At 46.2% G+C, this 18483-nt stretch overlaps 3 protein-coding genes across 4 annotated transcripts in view; 2 read left to right on the plus strand and 1 right to left on the minus strand.

Moving 5' to 3' along the window:
• The window catches only part of LOC139046713 (ubiquitin-conjugating enzyme E2 J2-like), a 30828-nt gene extending 22172 nt beyond the window's left edge, over nt 1-8656 (minus strand). Inside the window, exons 1-6 of one of the 2 annotated variants that reach the window (XM_065442736.2) lie at nt 8463-8656; nt 7838-7968; nt 7119-7159; nt 4038-4231; nt 2455-2502; nt 2242-2322 (exon numbers count right to left, since the gene is read on the minus strand). In XM_065442736.2, the coding sequence (XP_065298808.1) occupies nt 2242-2322; nt 2455-2502; nt 4038-4231; nt 7119-7159; nt 7838-7953 (480 nt within the window). In that variant the 5' untranslated portion in view covers nt 7954-7968; nt 8463-8656. The remainder of the gene's footprint in view (nt 1-2241; nt 2323-2454; nt 2503-4037; nt 4232-7118; nt 7160-7837; nt 7969-8462) is intronic. The other variant, XM_070534339.1, reaches the window with a different exon arrangement.
• Nucleotides 8657-8824: 168 nt separating this feature from the next.
• On the plus strand, nt 8825-11008 carry LOC139056258 (beta-1,3-galactosyltransferase 6-like). Its single transcript, XM_070534338.1, has one exon. The coding sequence runs from the start codon at nt 9094-9096 to the stop codon at nt 10150-10152; it is 1059 nt and encodes a 352-aa protein (XP_070390439.1). The 5' UTR covers nt 8825-9093; the 3' UTR covers nt 10153-11008.
• A 4560-nt stretch (nt 11009-15568) lies between these two features.
• Nucleotides 15569-18173, plus strand: LOC135910687 (beta-1,3-galactosyltransferase 6-like). Its single transcript, XM_065442729.2, has one exon. It carries the CDS (start codon nt 16084-16086, stop codon nt 17146-17148), a length of 1065 nt encoding a protein of 354 aa, XP_065298801.2. The 5' UTR covers nt 15569-16083; the 3' UTR covers nt 17149-18173.
• The last annotated feature ends 310 nt before the right edge of the window (nt 18174-18483 follow it).

An 18483-nucleotide genomic window follows, 5' to 3' on the forward strand; every position in this document is an offset into this window, starting at 1 on the left:
ACACACAGCAACAAGAAAAAAAAAAGTACCAGCAATCGCATTTGGCTATAGAGATGGCTTTGGCTACGCATTCACCAACATGCACGCTGTAGGTTGCCACATGATGACTCACCTTCTGCTAAAGACAGCTATAAAACAAAAGGTAAGTTTTGTCTGCTTCTTTGAAGAAAGTATTTCGACCTACATTCCGGTTTACACGGTAGACTGGTTTATCGGCAAAAAGAACTCAAACAGAACAGCAGTGTTACCTGGTCTTGAGGAGGAGAGGGCATTTGGGGGAAGGGGAGCAAGTGTGTTGGGGAGACATTTCGTGTTGGGTAGGTAGGGGCTATTTGGTTGTTGGGGCGCCATTGCCACGTTAGACAATTGAGAAAGTGATGCACGGCCAGCCTTATACCATCAAAACACTAGAGAAACAAGCACCTCGCGATTGGCTCCCAACCTTTTCGGCACAGGTGTTCTTTTTTTATTATTCATGTACACTAAAGGCCCTTTTACAGGCATTACATAGGGGTTACATAAAATATTACCGTGAATAAATAATGAAAAACGAGCACCATTTGCTGAGAACAGAACTTTATAAATCATACTTAAACATACACTGCAAATACTGAGAATATACTGGAAAAAGTAGAACTAAAATGGAACTAAATGGTGCAAAGTGCAAAGAAAGTCTGCCTAAACACTCATTAAAACTGCTTTTTTACGTGGCATTGCATTTTGTAGTTTTACGGTTGGTTTGTTGTGTATTAAGGCAGGGAAAAAAAACAATATTAAGCAGAGCCACAGTTTTTTTCCAACTCCTGGTAAACGGAGCTAGAGATAGTCAAACCTCAGTGTAATAAACACAGATACAACGAATTCTTGTCTGAAACGAAGTAAATCTAACATTTTTCTCTCCAATATCAGCATGTGACAAATATATATTATGATGAACATAGGATACCAAGAAAGCTCTTCTGAATCAAAGTTTCGACTGTACATTACCAAAAGACAGTGTTGAATCACCAATCTCAGCAGCATCGCACTAAGCACTGTTGCTCACACCTTTCCTTTTCGGGTTTCCTCACCAGTTCTCAATGTTCTCACCAAGGTGGCCTTTGTTGGTGCCCTAGTTAGTGTGCTGTCAGCTCCAGTCAGCAGCTGCATTCTTTTTTTTTTTTTTAAGTTATTCCGCCCAGTAATCGGATTTGCTACAGGCATTATCTGCTGTTGGCAATAAAGACCAACATGCCCCTTTCGAAAGGGCATATTGTGCACCCTTCAGTTCAAACTTTCAGTAAATTGTACTCCTGGTCCCCTGGACTTTTGTTTAAAGAGAGTCCACTGTAAATCAGTAACTGAAAAAAACAAGGAAATGTGCAGGCAATTGTGGTCCTTAAGTGCATTTTTGTTGTCCTTCCTTGTGTTTAGCGCTCCTCCAAATAAATCAATATTAAGATTGTGGAGTGGCAATGAACAGGATGAAAATGACATTAACATAGTTTCTTGTGCTCAAAGGGGCTTTACAGCACCTGTTTATGAAACTGTGGAATGTCTCTTGTATATCAAAAAGGGAGTTCAAGTAGCAGCACACTGACACAAATCATTTCAATCTACAGGGTCCTACATATTTCCCTGAACGTGTTCAAAAAAAGATTTTGCGCTTACTGCTGCACTGTTCTTGCTGAAATTATGCAGAAGAATTTCATTTTGGAGTCTACGTCATTCAGTGTGACATTTGCAACTGTTAATAGCCTGGTTCTTAAGAAAAAGAAAAGGTGGGGCGGGGGGGGGGGGGGGGTGGCAAAGTTGCCTTCGCTTATGGGGATGCGATCTGCTGCTGCAACGGCACAAGCGTAAATTTGTGGCGCCACCTGCTGCTAGCTACAGAAAGCAGCCGGTCAGGGAAGGTTGCCACGTGTTGCCCACTCCTGGAACATGCAGCAGCCCTCCCTGATTTCCCTTTCCCAAAACATTCACGGACTCACTATCTCCGCGGCTTCAAAGTGCGGCAGCCATAGAAGTGCGTAAGTTAGCAAACCACCGTAGATTACTATGCGCAAGAGCTTTCGATATTGCTATCAGTTTCAACTGCGTTGCAATCGTCATCAGCATTTAGCACACGACTGTCCCAATAATGCCTTGTTTTCTCAGTTCACAGGTTACACACGAAGCGCACATTAGTAGTACCGATCAGGTGTGCTGAGCAACTGCAGCAACACAAGTTCTGCAACCCAGTCACCACAGGTTCCCTCTTACCTCAACCAGGTCTGGAAACAGCTCGCAAAACATTTCATCTTTCAAGTTGAACTCTAGGCTCTCCCGTGCAAGCTGCTTCTTCTGCAATACAAAAAAAAAAGAAGGAATGAAGAAGTGCGGCCAATTTTATATCAGGTGTCATTATGCCATGCACCATTACAAATAAGCCGTGCTCTGACCATGCTAATAGGGACAGGAGGCTGGCCAACTTACTTCCCTGTCGGTGGTGTCAATACTTCCCAACGTAGGGTTTTTTTCCACCTGCAAACATTGAAAGATGCAAGTCATGCATGGCCCGAAGTGTTAACACAAAGCAAATTCCACTAGTTGACCTAAAACCTATCTTTTTCTTTTGCTCTGCAGTAAGGCATTTCTTTATCGGGTGGTTAAATTTGAGGGGATTTGTGTTTCCGTTGGTCATTTGGGATTAATTCTCCCTGGGGTGCAATAGCCTTTCTCCACAACTGAAGCACTGATGCGACCAGAACTTTTAGAATGAATGAACTAAATGGTCATTAGGTAGATTCAGGCTGCACATGACAACCTCTACTGTGAAAACAGTGAGGAGCCCCACTTCATTTTCCTCTGGTACATTTCAATGTGTGAAGTCCAACAGCTCGTTCAAGGACTCAGGTCGACCACTCAAGAACCAGTGACATTTGACATTACCCACTCAGTGCTGTGTTCACATTTATGGACGCAACTTGCTTTTACACTTCTATTCAGTGGTGGCAAAGAAAAAGCAATGGACATTGAATTCAAATAACTGAATCCCCTGCACAGTCAATGTGACTTCATTGCACTTCAATGTGCTGCACATTGCTGAAGGTGCGACCGTGATTGACGGGATGTTCGACACGACGCATTCTTGCAGCAATGACTAAAGAATAAGTTTGTTTTTCTCATAATGCACACAACCAGTAATTAAATTCTGCATGTACTTTGAGCATGCGATTCAGCTCCTTCTATGAAAAAAAATGGCTGTGGCTTAGGTAAGGTTAAGCCCAGGATGCGAAGCATACTAGCCTTTATTTTAGTTGTTGAACCACTGTTTAGCCTGGTGAACTGCTGTTGCTTGGCTATATTTGGTTCGGCTAGACGAAGAAACAACTCATGAATTACTGCTTCGCCTTCAAGAGTGGAACGCGACAGCGTTCCCGTCGACTCGCCAAGGGGTGTAAGACAATGGGCTACAGGGCAGCGACTACGCGCCCCGCATTGGACGCGGTGAGCGTCGAGCAAAGCAGCGTTCGGCGCGGCAACGAAATGTGCGCCTGAGCAAGAGACGCACGCCTTAGAAACAGCTCGTTTCTAAGGCAACACCGCATTCACTAGAGGCGCTTTTGTACCGCTTTGAAGCATCGTACTCGTGGCTCAGTGGTAGCGTCTCCGTCCCACACTCCGGAGACCCTGGTTCGATTCCCACCCAGCCCGTCTTGCAAGAGTTGAGCCAAAGCCACTTCTCCTCTGTCGTGACGTCACGGTGTCACGTGGTTTCAAGGCGACACCGCCGCGCCTGAGGAGCTGGGTTGAGCTCTCGTAATATGCTTCGCATAAAAAAATAGCAATATGACTGACTGCACAATTAATAGATATCTATTTACTGTCCAATTATGACGACTTATTTGAAGATGCACAGAGCAACATTCTACCCCTTTGCCTCCCTTGAGCACCTTGGAATAGGTTGTATAAATGTCACATGTTTATTGACAGCCCATGATAATTCGCGCCTGAAGGGGTCAAGGTCATCGACACTACTGCTATTAACTGTGTTTAAGTTGGAATATTTTTTTTACCATGAAGCTTAACAGGCCCGTCAGGATGGTGGCAACAGACCATGCAGGGTTCCAGCTGTCTGGATGGAAGTCCGAGATGCTGAGGCAGAGGCGTGTGTTGCACTTGAACCGGCCGCTGGGGGTGATCATCAAGATGCTGGGCGGCTTGAAGGGGAATTCAGCCGGGAACATAAGCTTCCCGTGGTAGATTCCATCTGTGCCACAGTGCAAGACCAACATGATGTCCACTATGATGTTCCAGAGTCTTGAGCAACCAGCACAATTTTACAAGATCCAGGTTACAAGACTATGGCATGGGGAAAATGCTTGCAGCCTATGCAAGCTGGCAATTTACACAGATTCACAATTATAGGCAGCACAAAAAACAGTCGCTTTCATGGTATCCTTGTGAGTACTATGTCCAAACAAGACAGGTTGATGGAGACTTGAAGCAATCTACAATGGTCAAACAAGGGAGGCTCTGAAGCTAAGAGCCAACATTTTGACAAGGGGACTTGCCCTAAAAAACACAAAACGTAAGCCAAAATGCGCACCTGCATAAAGAAGCAAACACTGAAGCCTTCTGAACATTTGAGGCAATGTAGGGGGTGATCAGGGTCATGCGCCGGCGAAATTACAACTATGGGAGTGACTTAGGTACATTGGAAAGTGTCAGTTTTGGGAAGTGCTTGCACAGGCCCATTTAAAAGTTGTATCGAAGCACCACAAAAGGACTACATGCTGTCACGCAGAGGCCTCATATGAACGGAGTAACATGCCTTCAAGAATGTGATGGCTGGTTGTAAAAATGTCAAAACAGCAAGAATTACGATGTGCCTTGGCATCTGTTGGGAGTTCGAAGTACTTGCCATAAAAGGGCTATTCAGTGTATTAGGTTGATAATCTGTAAGGATAAAGTGTGTGATTGGATGAACATGATAGCAACGTATCAATGCCATGGAACAATTAGTGCAAGTAAAGTGACAAAGTGCCATGGAAGCACCACTTTGAGTAGCAACCAAATGACTGAAAATCATTTTCAAGTCGTCCACATAAGTAACACCTAGAGATCCAGCAGTGAAACTATGCACACGCATAGCTCAGACCCTCTAAGCATTAAAGCACATGGAATTTGAATACATTAGTTTAGAAGTGTTTATTGCAAGATGGTGCCCTTTCAATGGTATTATGCCAAGAAAGCAGCAGCAACATGAAAGTGTCTTCAATGTTTGGACAATAACCAGCACTACCATTGTGCGTGCCAAAGTTAAATCCAGCATTTGGTAAAGTATTCAAGCAACAATGTTTTCAATGCTACCATCGCGTACCATGGAGACCACACAAAATGGGAGGGGAGGGGGGGGGGGGGTTAGCTGCACTAACGGCTTCACTGAATACTGAGTTGTGATTCTGCAAGATGGCACAAGTCTACCTGCCTTCTTTTTCCTTTTTACATGCTGAACATGAGGACACTGGTAAATAACTGACTGGAGAATATTCATAAGACAGGCATAGAAGAACATTGTAAATTTTTACATTAAGGTGGCTGAACGTCAACCTGCACCACTAAAATATGGCACGAACGACCCTGTAGCTTGAACATAACCAGGTATCATTTCTGTCTGGTCCTCTGCCTGTTCTGGTCATAAGAAAGTTGTTAGTAAACTTCTTATGGATAACCGGGTTGCTGGAAAGGCATACGGCAGCAGCACTGTTGGTGGCGGCATCTGGTGATGCAGAATCTAATGAGAGATCACACAAAGCTAATACTGCAGTGACTTGTGTACTACATAACTGCTCACGCAAATCACCAAGACCGACATAACTGCCAACATGCAGTGCCTATATTATTTTGCTTTGCCAGTAACCCTGATGCAACACAAAAATTCTTCTAGTGCACGGTAGTTGTACAGAACACCACAAGACTGAACCAGCTTTCGCCACTGCCATCCACAGCTCTGGCAAATTGGTAATCTGCAAATGGTAAGATTGCGGAAAAACTAAAACTGCCTGTTACCTGCACAAACTGAAGTTCGTACAGAACAATTGACTCAAAACTCAAGGACAATTCAAAGACCTCAAGGAACCTGATAGAGAAAAAATTCAAGGAGGGAAAACAAACTTTATTCCTACACATACAATGAAAAATAGTGAACGCTTTCTTTTTCTGCAGCTAAGCAGCTGCCGAGTTTGACACATGCTTTAAGTTTTTCAGGTCTTCAGTTAACTCTCTCATTGTAATGACATCGATTGACTTCTAGCATGATGGTTAGTATAGTGACGAAATTCGTGCAAGGATACTCGTCACATTAAAGCCAAATTGCTGAGGCTTACACTGCAACAGGCAATTGTAGAGCCTCGGGATCAAAAACTGAGCCATCATGGCTCTGGTTTGAATTAGCAAAAGAACAAAATAGTGGCACAGTCTGGTCACTTGATATGGCTCTGTCTAGTTCCAGGATGGCAGCAGCGATTTCATTGGTGGCTGTGAACAAGCCACAGTGCAATCATTTAGTGACACTCAAAAGAAAACACATAGGACTTTTTTCTCAATAGACTGTTCTTATGGCATGGCCCCTATGCAGATTTTGTTACTTTAGTTGCTCAAATGTTTCAAGGAATTCCAGGAGCATGTTTATTTTCGAGGATTCTCAAGGACTTCAAGGAGGTGTGTGAGCACTGGTCCATACACAACAAGTATGTATGTGCCTGTTTATGTACAAGCCATAATTCTGTTCCAAATCATATTTTGTTTAACTTATACAATTAAAACAAATATGTGGCTTCTTGGAGCTTGAACAAATGTGAGCTGGTTATAATACACGCTTTTAACTAGAGCATCAGATTCAAGGAGGTCGTACAGATTAATTTGTTAGTTACTGCATCTGGACATGACTGAACTAAATAGTCAAAAATTGCTGATGTCAAAAAAAACAGACAGAACTAAATTGTGAAGTCAGCAAAGACCCAGCACTAATTTCAAAGTTCTGACTACTACATTGGATTGCAAAAAGACATTAAACAAAGGTAACAAGAGAGCAAGTCACAGAATCTATGCATCAGGGTGCACTATGACAGTGAGCAGAGACAAAATGAGCTTACCCTCGTACGGTGTGTTCTCTGGCCCTCGTACAACATAATGCCTGGAACAGAAGATCGGAAGCTAAAGTTCCTGTGACGAAATTTGCTGCCAAGCCCTCTCAACAGCAACATTATATGCTCAGTTATACAATTGGATAGAATCTATCGGAGGATGATTCTTTAAGTAAGCAAGAGCTTCACAGTAGATCTGTTGAGATGATAAAATATGGGTACACTCATAGGTTAGCTGTGATGGTTAATGCGATGAGGCACACATCACTGACACCAGGATTGCCTCAGCTTTGCCTCCAGGATTGGCTCAGTTTACTTAACCAGACTGCCATCCACGCAAAGTTTGTATGTGTGAGGTACGAGGGGGAGCGAAGATAGACAGAGATATGAGCCAAAGAAAGCTTTACTTACAATTTAATTTAAAAAAAAAAAGCACGGAGGCATTGAGTGCCTCTTCATGGCGGGGTGACAATTTTTTAACCGGATGTTGCAACACGGTTCAGTCTTCAAGATATATCGAATGAAGTTTTCCACTAAAGACGACAATTCTGTGGGACCGACATGGCGCCAAATGTTGACGCGGCCGTCTTTTGACAAATGTCGACATGCAGTGCATCGTGATCGGGTCGCGTAAGCTAGACGAACTCGTGGAACGCGTGGGTCTTTCAGAATGCTCTATTTACAGGTGCCCAGTACTGCCATAACTACAAAATGGAAAACGTACTTACCACTCGAGGATGTTGGATGGCAGGGGGTGAGCTATGATGTAGGGTACCGGGTCCCTGACGAGCCGCAGATAATCTTGGCGAAGTCTTTGAGCGGCCGTGTTGTACTTTTTGTTCATCCCAGCTGTCGCGACCTGCACAGGCCGAGTGACAGCCATTTGAAATGCGCGAGCTGTGCGGAGCAGCGAAGACCGCTTTGTTCCCCTCCAAACAAGCACGGTGGCGCGATCGGTTCATTTAGCTTTCACGCGAAGCACTGACCAGAAGCATTCGCTGCTCTAGAAGGGCATAGAATTAAACGCCAGTAGGGCAAGACTCGTGCATTATCATTTCCAGATCACTCCACGCGCCACAAATAGTTGAATGGCACGAATTTCTTCGCACGTCCTTACTGTTGTTAGAAAACGCGACTTCGGGAAGGTGCCGACGCAGACACCTTATGCGAGGGCACACTTATCAATCGCGACACTGAGGAACGTGATCTAGATTAATTAATGACGTCAAAAGCGTTTCCCTTTTAAACTTCCGCTCTGGCGCACCCGGAACGCGCGATGTTGCAACAAACAAATATCTCAGTAATCCGTGCGAAGGCTAAACGGGGCCAAAGAGAAAACATGCACTGCCATACCTAGCGATTTGTACGAAGTAGCTGAACCTTAAGTGAGAGCAGATGTCACTGAACAATGCGTCCAACGCTGGCACGGTGCGTAAGTCTACACATCGAAGATGTCTTCGCGTTGCCGTAGATCTGAGAACAAACGATTTACACGTCATGAAGTTTGACAAATGCACAGCAGCAGAATCGCAGCACACAGTACGCCATGTTCTCTGGCAGTCATCGAAAAGGCGGTGTTGCAAGGACGTCAGCGGAACTGGATGATAAAAATAACAATATCACGTGTAAACTAAACCCAGTTTTATGCATACTTTCGGTAATAAATTTATTTTTGTTTGAAATTTTTATTTGTTTATTACTTTGTTTTAATTCTTTTCGGATATCTTTTTCACGTGTCTATCGCCTTTTCAAGATCATCAAGGTGGCTCTATATGATGGCCGCGGCGGTCGACGGTTTTGAACTACGATAGCAAAGTAATGTTTGTAGCCGCCAAAGACGCTTTTGTCTTCTTAAACTGATTTCACTACCGCATGAATAACGTAATTATCGTGAAAATATACAAACACAGGCCATAACACTCAAGCGCATTGGTAAAACGAGTTGAATCCGAATAGTCTACTCAACAGTTGCAACGCCGCGATCATGCCATCTACTTCAAAGAAATCAAATTTGTTCCCTTTGAAAACACGCGCGCATCAGTGCTTCAGTCTCTTCAGACCGTTTTGGTTCTTCTTCGGGATCTGCTGCGGTTTGCTAGCATGGTGGCAATTTCACGAAAGGCCGTTAGGCGACAATCCCTTGTACACGGACTTCAAAGTGACACTTCCACAACGGGATTTCCTCTTCGTGGCAGTGCTGTCGTATCAACAGAACGACGCTCTACGCGACGCCGCGCGACGCACATGGCTCAAATTCTCCACTCATGCCACCGTTCACCGGTTCTTTGTGGGCTCCCTCGGTGTCCCGGACGAGCGGCGGATCGCCCTGGAACGGGAAGCGCGCGCCAACGGCGACTTGATTCTCCTCGAAAACGTGCCGGACTCCTTCAGCAATCGGACGTTCAAACTGCTGCAAGCGTATCTCTGGGTGTTCTCGAACTACAAGTGCTCGTACGTGCTCAAGCTGAACGACAACTCGTTCGCGAGGGTGGACACCATCGCTAGGGAGCTGGGACGCGTTTCGGTGATGGACTTCCGCAATCCGTTGCTCTGCTGGGGATTCTTCGCAGGTTACGCGCCGGTATCGCGCAGCGGCCCGTGGGCTGAGCCGGCGTGGTTTCTTAGCGACCGTTATCTACCGTACGCGTGCGGCGGCGGCTACGTCCTCTCCTGGTACACGGTTGTCTACATTGGGTACAACTCGAAGCTCTTGGACCTGTACGCCAACGACGACGTCGCGGTGGGCGTCTGGTTAGCGCCGCTGTTGATGAACAGGACGCACGACCGCCGCTTCGACACCGAGCGCGAGTCCCGGGGCTGCTTCAACTCTTACCTGGTGACGCATCAACAGACGGTGGCCACGATGGAAGAAAAGTACAAGAACCTGGTAGAACTGGGCGTGCTGTGCAAACAGGAGGTTCAACTCAGGATGTCGTACGTGTACAACAAAAAAGCTCGGCTGTCGCTGTGCTGCGTCCGCAACGTCAGCGACATACGGATGCCAAGAGAGATAGAGGAAGAAAAGGAACGGCAGGGAGGTTAACCAGGTTGCAGGTTAATCGTTTGCTACCCCACATGAATGCCAGGGCAAGGCATTGACCTTGGCACCTGAGAGACATTTTCAGAGACCACGCGCATCTTTAGTATGATGTCTTCTGTGGGAAGGAACTGCGGCTGATCATACGCTCACTGTGACCAGTGCTGCACTCGCAACAGAAACGTTGTATGCGGCTGCTCAGGCAAGGGCAGTAGCCATGGCACCCAAGAGACATTTCAGAGACTGTGCACATCTTCAAGGTGGTGTCTTCTGTGGAAATGGGGTGTATCTAAGGTGGTGATTAGCATGCGGCTATGTAGATCACTTCGATCAGTGCTAAATTCACATCAGCGACATATGGCAAACCAAGTCATGCCCTGCGGGAGCCATTTCAGAGGCATCACAGTCTGGAAAATGGCATCCACTGTAGGGAAAAGGTTCAGCTGAAGGTGCCATAAGTCAGTTACTATGGACCTCACCCAGCCCAGTGCTACACCTGCAGCATCACTGACATGTCCTTGCTTTGGCAAAGTAACCAGCAATTGCAGTCTCCGAAATTTATTTCTTGCATGTCAAAAATGTATTTACTTGCAATGTTTGGCTGCATTCAAGGTATCTGTGATATGAAATACATCCTGGATAGCATTGTGGGGGCAGTTTGTAGCTGCCTGTGTTATTAAGCATGCATATTCAGAGGTAAAAGTTCGTAGGGCACCTTCACACCAATGTGTTCATATCAACAAAGGGACGCTTTAGCGACTGTGCAGCAGTGTCACCGACTGAATGTCGCATGATGGCAGCTGCCTCTTGGACACTGTTTGCTATGGCATAATTAGTTTGCAAAAGAGTTCCTTTACTACTGTGCGTTGTACAAATGTCAAGTGTCATTCAGCTGTGCACAGGCTGCATCAACCTAGTACGAGTGGACATCACAAAAAGTCCTCTGCATCAGAGGAGTGCTTCTAAAACTACCTAGTCATTTCGCACACTTCTTCCTCGACTTGTTTGTCAGAGTCTTTCTCATGAGGGCCCAACTTGCTAAATATATAGCCACAATAACCTATGGATCAGGCTGCAGTTTACCCAGTGATGTTTTATGCAGGAAAGTTTTTCTTTCTTGGGATATTTTTAGTAAAACACCCATCATAAGCAGCATGAAAACCTTCGAGGTCTACTTGTGACTTGGGGCAAGCACTGTCTATGAACCGATAGTTTATTCAGGAAAACATGCTAATTTATGAAAAAGAAACTTGGAACAAACAAAGGAAAACCTGAGCTCACATTAACGAAAAGGATGAAGAGCGGTCAATGAACGTCAAAATTGTTGCTCAAAATTTGAGTGAAAATAGAAATTTCACACAATTGCAGTGAACATTAACAAATTCTTAAAGGAAGGAAACTGCCCTAGTAAAGGACGTTACTGTAGAATCATAGTCCCATTTCTTTGAAACGAGAAAGTAAGCATCCCGCTTCGGTGGCATGTGTCCGAAAACTGGGTAGTAGTATGTATATATGTAAGTAGAATATATATATATATATATATATATATATATATATATATATATATATATATATATATATATATATATATGCATGGGAGCCTGTGAAGTGTGCTGTGACAATAGTAACTAATGGACTCTTGTTGCCTTCTGCCAGCTTGTAACCAAAGCAAGCAATGCACACAGCACCAGTGGAGTATTTTGTTGGTGTGTTAATGAACTGCATCTGCAAATGGGCATGCACAAAGATTACATGTTTACCTTTCTTTTTCAAGCCATGCAAATACAGATGTCAAATTTCTTATTTTACACAATAGATTGCAAAATGAAACATTAGCCTAGATTTGCGTGCAAGGGACTGGCAGTATGCAATACAGGTATGAAAAAGATGCAAACTTATGGCGTTTTTCACTGGTCGATCTGGAGCGGCCGCCGAAATCCTCGAGCGAGCGCTCGGGTTTCGCGAATCCGAATCGGCCAGCGGAGCGCAAAAATGCTCCGTGGGGGATCACACAGGAAGTCTGCGTGCACGTCGCACAAACCGGTTCCGGAAACCATGCCCGACCTGCTCTCTACGTTTCCACGGCAACCAAACTCACCGTCCCCCGTGCGTAATTTGACCACGGCAATCGCAGAATCCGTCATTTCCATGTAGCGCCCGCAAGGATTATGCATGGACAACGTGCATAGAAGGCTTCGTACAGCACCTGCGTCACCTAGTAATCGCTGTCGTCCGAGCTCTCATCGCTAAACGCGAGCTCTGCAGCAGCAACGAACGCAGCCATTTTGCGAAGCAACACAATGTTGTGCGTACCAACCGGTACCGATTTCGCTTGAAGACGGAAGTGACGCGAGCTATTTCCGCCCGAATCCGCACCTCGGCGGCGGAGCAAGTGAGAGCGATCCGGCGCGGAGCGAGTTGATCCGAAACGACCAGTGGAACGCGCGAACCCGCTCCAGATCGACCAGTGAAATTCGGATTCGTTGCCACGGAGCAAGAAATCCTGCTCCGAATCGACCAGTGAAAAACGCCATTAGTGAGGTGTGCATAAGAGCAGACTGACAAGAAGTAATGTACAGAATGAGCATACTGCACAAACATGAAGATCCTTTTAAAATCTACAAAAATATAAAGTGCCAAAAATTGGTAATTTTCTGCCCAAGAAGAAAATTGCAAAACATAGTAATGAGCTTGGAATGAAAACAGCGTAATGCTAGCGAAGTATCAACTAGCCCATCAGCAAACTATTAATAGCATAGGACATCATTCTGTAAGCCGTGAGACCATGGTAGAACTTTAGTAAGCAGTATTGTTTATGTTCGATGTGCAAGCCAAAAAATGAGCATGAGTGTACCTTTTAAAGCAGAAGGCTTTTTTTATTATTTCATTGTAGTTTTTCGAAAGCCATGTTTTCATACTTTGCAGTCTTTGGTTGCACTCCCACACTGTCAGTCGTGTGTACTTTTGTTACCTGAACTTTTGGTACTTACAATATAGGCAGTCTTTTCTTATTTTACCTTTGCTGAATCTGCATAAATGCATATCAGTTGTGTAGAGCAAAACCTCACTTTGATTTTGGAGTCTTTCCTCAGTGGCGTGCGCAGCCAGAAATCTTTTTTCGAGGGGTTCATGCACTTGACCGGAGAAGAGAAGTGCTAGACAAGTCACAGTGTGGCTTACAGAAATTTAGGGGGAGGGGAAAGCATTCCCAGTGTGTCCCTCCTGGCCATGCTACTGTATTTCATGTACAATACAGAACGATCAAGAGAACAAATATTTATGTGCCAGCTGTGTTCAGAAGTGCATTGTGTCGTATATTTGTGTCTGTTGTTGCAAGTAAGAATATTGTTCAGAATTTACAGTTGTCTTTTTGACATACAAGAAAGAATGTGCCAACAGGGGTGAATGTGTGTTCCTTTTTTGATAAAAACGATTCTAGAAATAAAATACTGTAAGCCTATCAAATATGTTACGATATGTCACATGTGATGTCATTAAAACGTCGCAGTTCCGCCCGAAAGGCGAATATTCGGACACTCGCTGTCAAAACACTGGCGCGTGGATGCGTTGCAGAAGCAGCGAACGACGTGACCTTCGTGCTGTCTGCCGCTTCAACGCAAACTGAGAGGCGAGAATGCAGAAAGTTATCTATACACTCTGCAGATCACTTTCAAGATTGGGCGCAATGCGCAGTTGCTGCCGGAGCACAACGCCCCCTGCCTCTCGCGCTGCCTCCCTTGCGCGCGCAATAGTCGCCATCGTCGGTTCCCTTTGCACGCAGCCGCGGAATGCGCTGTTGCTGCTGGAGCACAACGCCGCCCTCCTCCAGGGCCTTTCGCGCGACGGAAGATGGCGCGCATCCTCCCCGTTTTCCTTCCTTGCGCGCGCCAGATCGAGCCATAGTCGGCTCCCCTCGCGCGTTTGCGGCGAAATTAAGCGTTGTTCTTGGTCATTATACGGAACATCACAACTAGTGACGATGACGGCGACAATGCGCCTGGTGTGTCCAAACAATTGATATCGCAATTAAACGCGGAGGAAAAATGGAGACACGGTCAGGCTTCATGCATGCCAGGCAAGAGGTCGTGGTTTCTGAAACTGTCTGCAGAGGCCTTGACACTGCATGCACAGCAAATATGCCAAGAACTCTCCACAAGTGGACAACTCAGTCACAGTGCAGTTTTAGCCTTGTGAGCAGCAATTAGGTGTTTTGTAAAAGTAACAGAATTCGCTGCAGTGTGCTCGCTTGCACTGGATCACGCGCAATATCCTATGATTTTGGAACTGCGTTGGCTATCTTGACGTAAACTGTGCCACTAAATCTTATGGAGGACGAACATGCATCTGCTGCCAGACCTTCCAGGTTAAGAAAAGACGGGAGGAATGCGTGTAAAACTGCAAAATGGCGCAACTTTATTCAATGATATAATCAAAGGTTGCTTTCAATAAAGAAGCAACTGCACCGACCGAAGTGAATGCACTCACTTCTCTTTAATTCTCTTTAGCTCCCACATTGTGACTGGTGAACCGGACCGCATACGTATGGTCACCAATGAGTTGCAGTAGTTGCTAACAGGTGCATATTAGAAACCTCCGTAAATAAAAGGTTTCTGTTTTTTACACAGTGCAAGAAAGTGCCATTAGTTTCTATAAATCTTTTAACTCACGGACACAGACGTACATTACCATTTTTATTCAATAAACAGCAGTAAAGATCGACGAAAAGCACTTCAACGCGGAAGAAGCCTCGAGCGCTGCAAAATACGTTACATTCAGCTTCACCGCAATGCATTCTTGTTACGCGGTCAAGCATATGCAGTGTTGCTGTCCTTGAGGAGACATTGTGGCGTGCGTTCGATTCCCCTCAGAACCGGGGAAGTTTAAGGAATTATTTTTGTAATTCTAGAGCGGTAGATTCCCAGTGGCACATGTCTCGTTACTTGAGTTGGTGTTAGACGTTCATCCCGTGGCACACATGTCAGCTAGCTGGCGCATGCAATTAAGCGACGCAGGTTGGCATCAAATAGGTTCATTGAAAACCAGACTGAATGGCATGTGCCCAGTGCTTGATGTGGGCGCCAAATATCTTTATTCAGCTTTTACCTCTCCAGTCCTGCATCTACAGTGACCTACGTCGGCGTGCAAGACGTTCCGACCTTGGAGGTTTGTTGAATAGCGGCACATGTACACACTGCCACATTCTCATCATGCAGAGACCCCAGTTCGACCGATGGTTCGTTTCGAACCCTGTTCCCTCAGCCCAGCTGTCCGATGTGCTATCTATTCGACCACAGACCACCCAGTGACACGGGTAAGGAAAAAAATTGATCGCGCATCCCGACAAGCTTGGACAGGCCGTGGCTTGGAGCGGCTGGTTTTCCTCTCACTTCTAGTACTTCTAGCGTTGTTTCTAGCAACAATGGGGAGGCCACGTGACTGCCCTGACGTCACTCTGCCATTGCATGGATGTCTGCTTGTCGTGGCTGCGTGCAATAAATTGTTAAAAAATTCCCTTTAACGCGTTTCAAACTGTGCCGGCGAAAAGAACTTTGGAGGACACGAGCTACCAACTTCATCTCGACGGTATAACCTCCGCGTTTTCCCGCGCATCATGCGATTGACGCAACTGACGGTCCGTACACTCCGGATGGAGATGCGGCAGATGCAACCTGCAGGAGTACGGCAATACCTGCAGCGAACGGACGGGAAGTTGGATTCAGTGCGGATGAACTGAGCTAGCCAACCGGCTACGGTTAAATGTGTAGCGAGCTGAAACAGTGCGAACAAGAAGAACGCAACAGCGTGCGGCCGTTCAAAGGAAGCGCTCACGCCCACCGCCATCAAGCGCTGCGAAAATGAAAGCTCGCATCGTCAAACGAAAGCTTTCAGCCGCGGTTTCAGTTCACAACTTGCCGCTGCGCTTTTGAAAGTCTCGTCATGAGCCCCGTGTGGCTACGCGCGTTGTCCGGTCGTTTAGGTCCGAGAGGACGTGCCTTCGCGGTGAGAGTGATTTGGTTCGTGCTCGGCTTCGTTTTCGCACTGTGGTGCAGCTACGACATCGCAGCGCGCTCCGCGAGAGAAGCGGAAGGCCCCGCGAGGGACTGGTGGGGCAAAGAAGGCGACACGTTTCTGTTCGTGGCGATACTGTCGTCGCACAAGACGGAACATCTGCGCCACGCAGCGCGCCGGACGTGGCTGAAGCTGGCAGCCGCGTCCGAACAGCGCATCGTTTACAAGTTCTTCGTGGGTGCTCACGGTACGCCACTGCAGTGGGTGGAGAACCTCAAGCGAGAGTCGCTTAGCTTTGACGACGTCGTGATCCTCGACGGTGCCGAGGACTCGTACGAGGACTTAACCAGCAAGCTGGTCCATAGCCTCAAGTGGATCGTGGGCCACTACTATTTCGACTTCGTGCTGAAGCTGGACGACGACTCGTTCGCCAGAGTGGACGTCGTTGCCGACGAGCTGGCCAAGTGGAAAGGAGAAAGGCCGGACGGGGAGCTCTACTGGGGCTACTTTGCCGGAAACGCGCCGGTTTTCAAGTCCGGAAAGTGGGCAGAAAGAACGTGGTATCTCAGAGATGGGTATTACCTGCCTTACGCGCGCGGCGGAGGATACGTGCTGCCCCAGAGCGCCGCGAGGTACATTGCAAGCTTGGCTTTCACCGCATTCGATTACTACTTCAGTGAGGACGCGTCGGTGGGCGCGTGGACGGCACCGCTGAGGCTCCATCGCAAACACGACCGGCGCTTTGACACGGAGTACCGCTCACGCGGTTGCTTCAACTCGTACCTGGTCACTCACAAGCAGACGGCGACCATGATGTACGAGAAGTACCGAAACCTCGAGCAGACCGGTGTAATGTGCCAGAGGGAAGTGCGGTCGAGGCTGTCGTACGAATACAATTGGAGTGCACCACCTTCCAAGTGCTGCATGCGCAACGTAACAGACGCGACTTTAAGTCGTCGCCCGAGGTTCCACTGGCACCACAACCTGCTGTGATGCCTGTCGTGCAGAGGGTATTCTTCACCCCTTTCTGCCTTGCGTTCCCGAATTATCGTCATTTTTACTATATTTATTCACGGCATCCATGCAAACACATTGAAAGTTCGTATGATAAATGTTCATCTTGCAAACTGTGGTCAGTTTGACCTTGTAAATGTGTACCACAATGTGCAGGTGAATCTGTCAACACCAATATAAAAGGTGCCAAGGTGCTGGTAACAGCATCAGTGTAAGTGTTGGGCTATTAGCTGTAGACGTGCGCTGTAATAGTCTTGTGTTATTGTATCGATATCTTGTGAACAATTGCGATGAAGATTTGATGGTATTATGCAATGGAACTTAAAGCCTCAGTACATGTCATGCTGAACATAAATGTGTAAAATTTTGCAGCAGTTGGTGTAAATAGTCCACCAAACAGAACAATCGGTTTACAATTTTTCGCTGCTCTGGGAGCACCCATGGTGACCACTGTATTTTCCACAACTATCAGTGCTGCCATAGTCAGTGTTCAAAGAAACGGTATTTAAACCAACGTAAAGTAGGTGTTCCGATATACACCAGTGACAAGCCTTACGATTGGACTACCTACATTTGTCGAGGTCACACAGTTTCATACATAACAGGCAGCACTATGAAGGCTAGAGAGATTCTTCTGCCGTTTCACATTTGTGACCTAAACATATTGCGTCACATAAGAAAGAAAAAGATACAGGTAGGTGTCACGAAATTTGACGTTAAAATTATGACCCATGCTTCTGTGTTACAAAATACGATGTAATTAATACATTGAAGATGTTGCAAATCTGACGCTTTATTGCCGAACGAGTGAGGCAACATGTTTCTGCAACCAACGGCCTCATCACATCACTTGTGCTTGCGACCAAAGCATAGTAGGTTGCATAATTGAAGTACAAAGCTGCACAAATAATACGCGATTTGACGTAATGTTACGTCTGCAAGTTGCAGTTGCAATATATGAAGTTATTTGGTATTAAGCACTGCAGGTTAAAAAAATGGCTGTGGCTTAGGTAAGGTTAAGCCCAGGATGCGAAGCATACTAGCCTTTATTTTAGTTGTTGAACCACTGTTTAGCCTGGTGAACTGCTGTTGCTTGGCTATATTTGGTTCGGCTAGACGAAGAAACAACTCATGCATTACTTCTTCGCCTTCAAGAGTGGAACGCGACAGCGTTCCCGTCGACCCGCCAAGGGGTGTAAGACAATGGGCTACAGGGCAGCGACTACGCGTCCCGCATTGGACGCGGTGAGCGTCGAGCAAAGCAGCGTTCGGCGCGGCAACGAAATGTGCGCCTGAGCAAGAGACGCACGCCTT

The sequence above is a fragment of the Dermacentor albipictus genome, chromosome 2, assembly GCF_038994185.2.
Source record: "Dermacentor albipictus isolate Rhodes 1998 colony chromosome 2, USDA_Dalb.pri_finalv2, whole genome shotgun sequence".
Lineage (NCBI taxonomy): Eukaryota > Metazoa > Arthropoda > Arachnida > Ixodida > Ixodidae > Dermacentor > Dermacentor albipictus.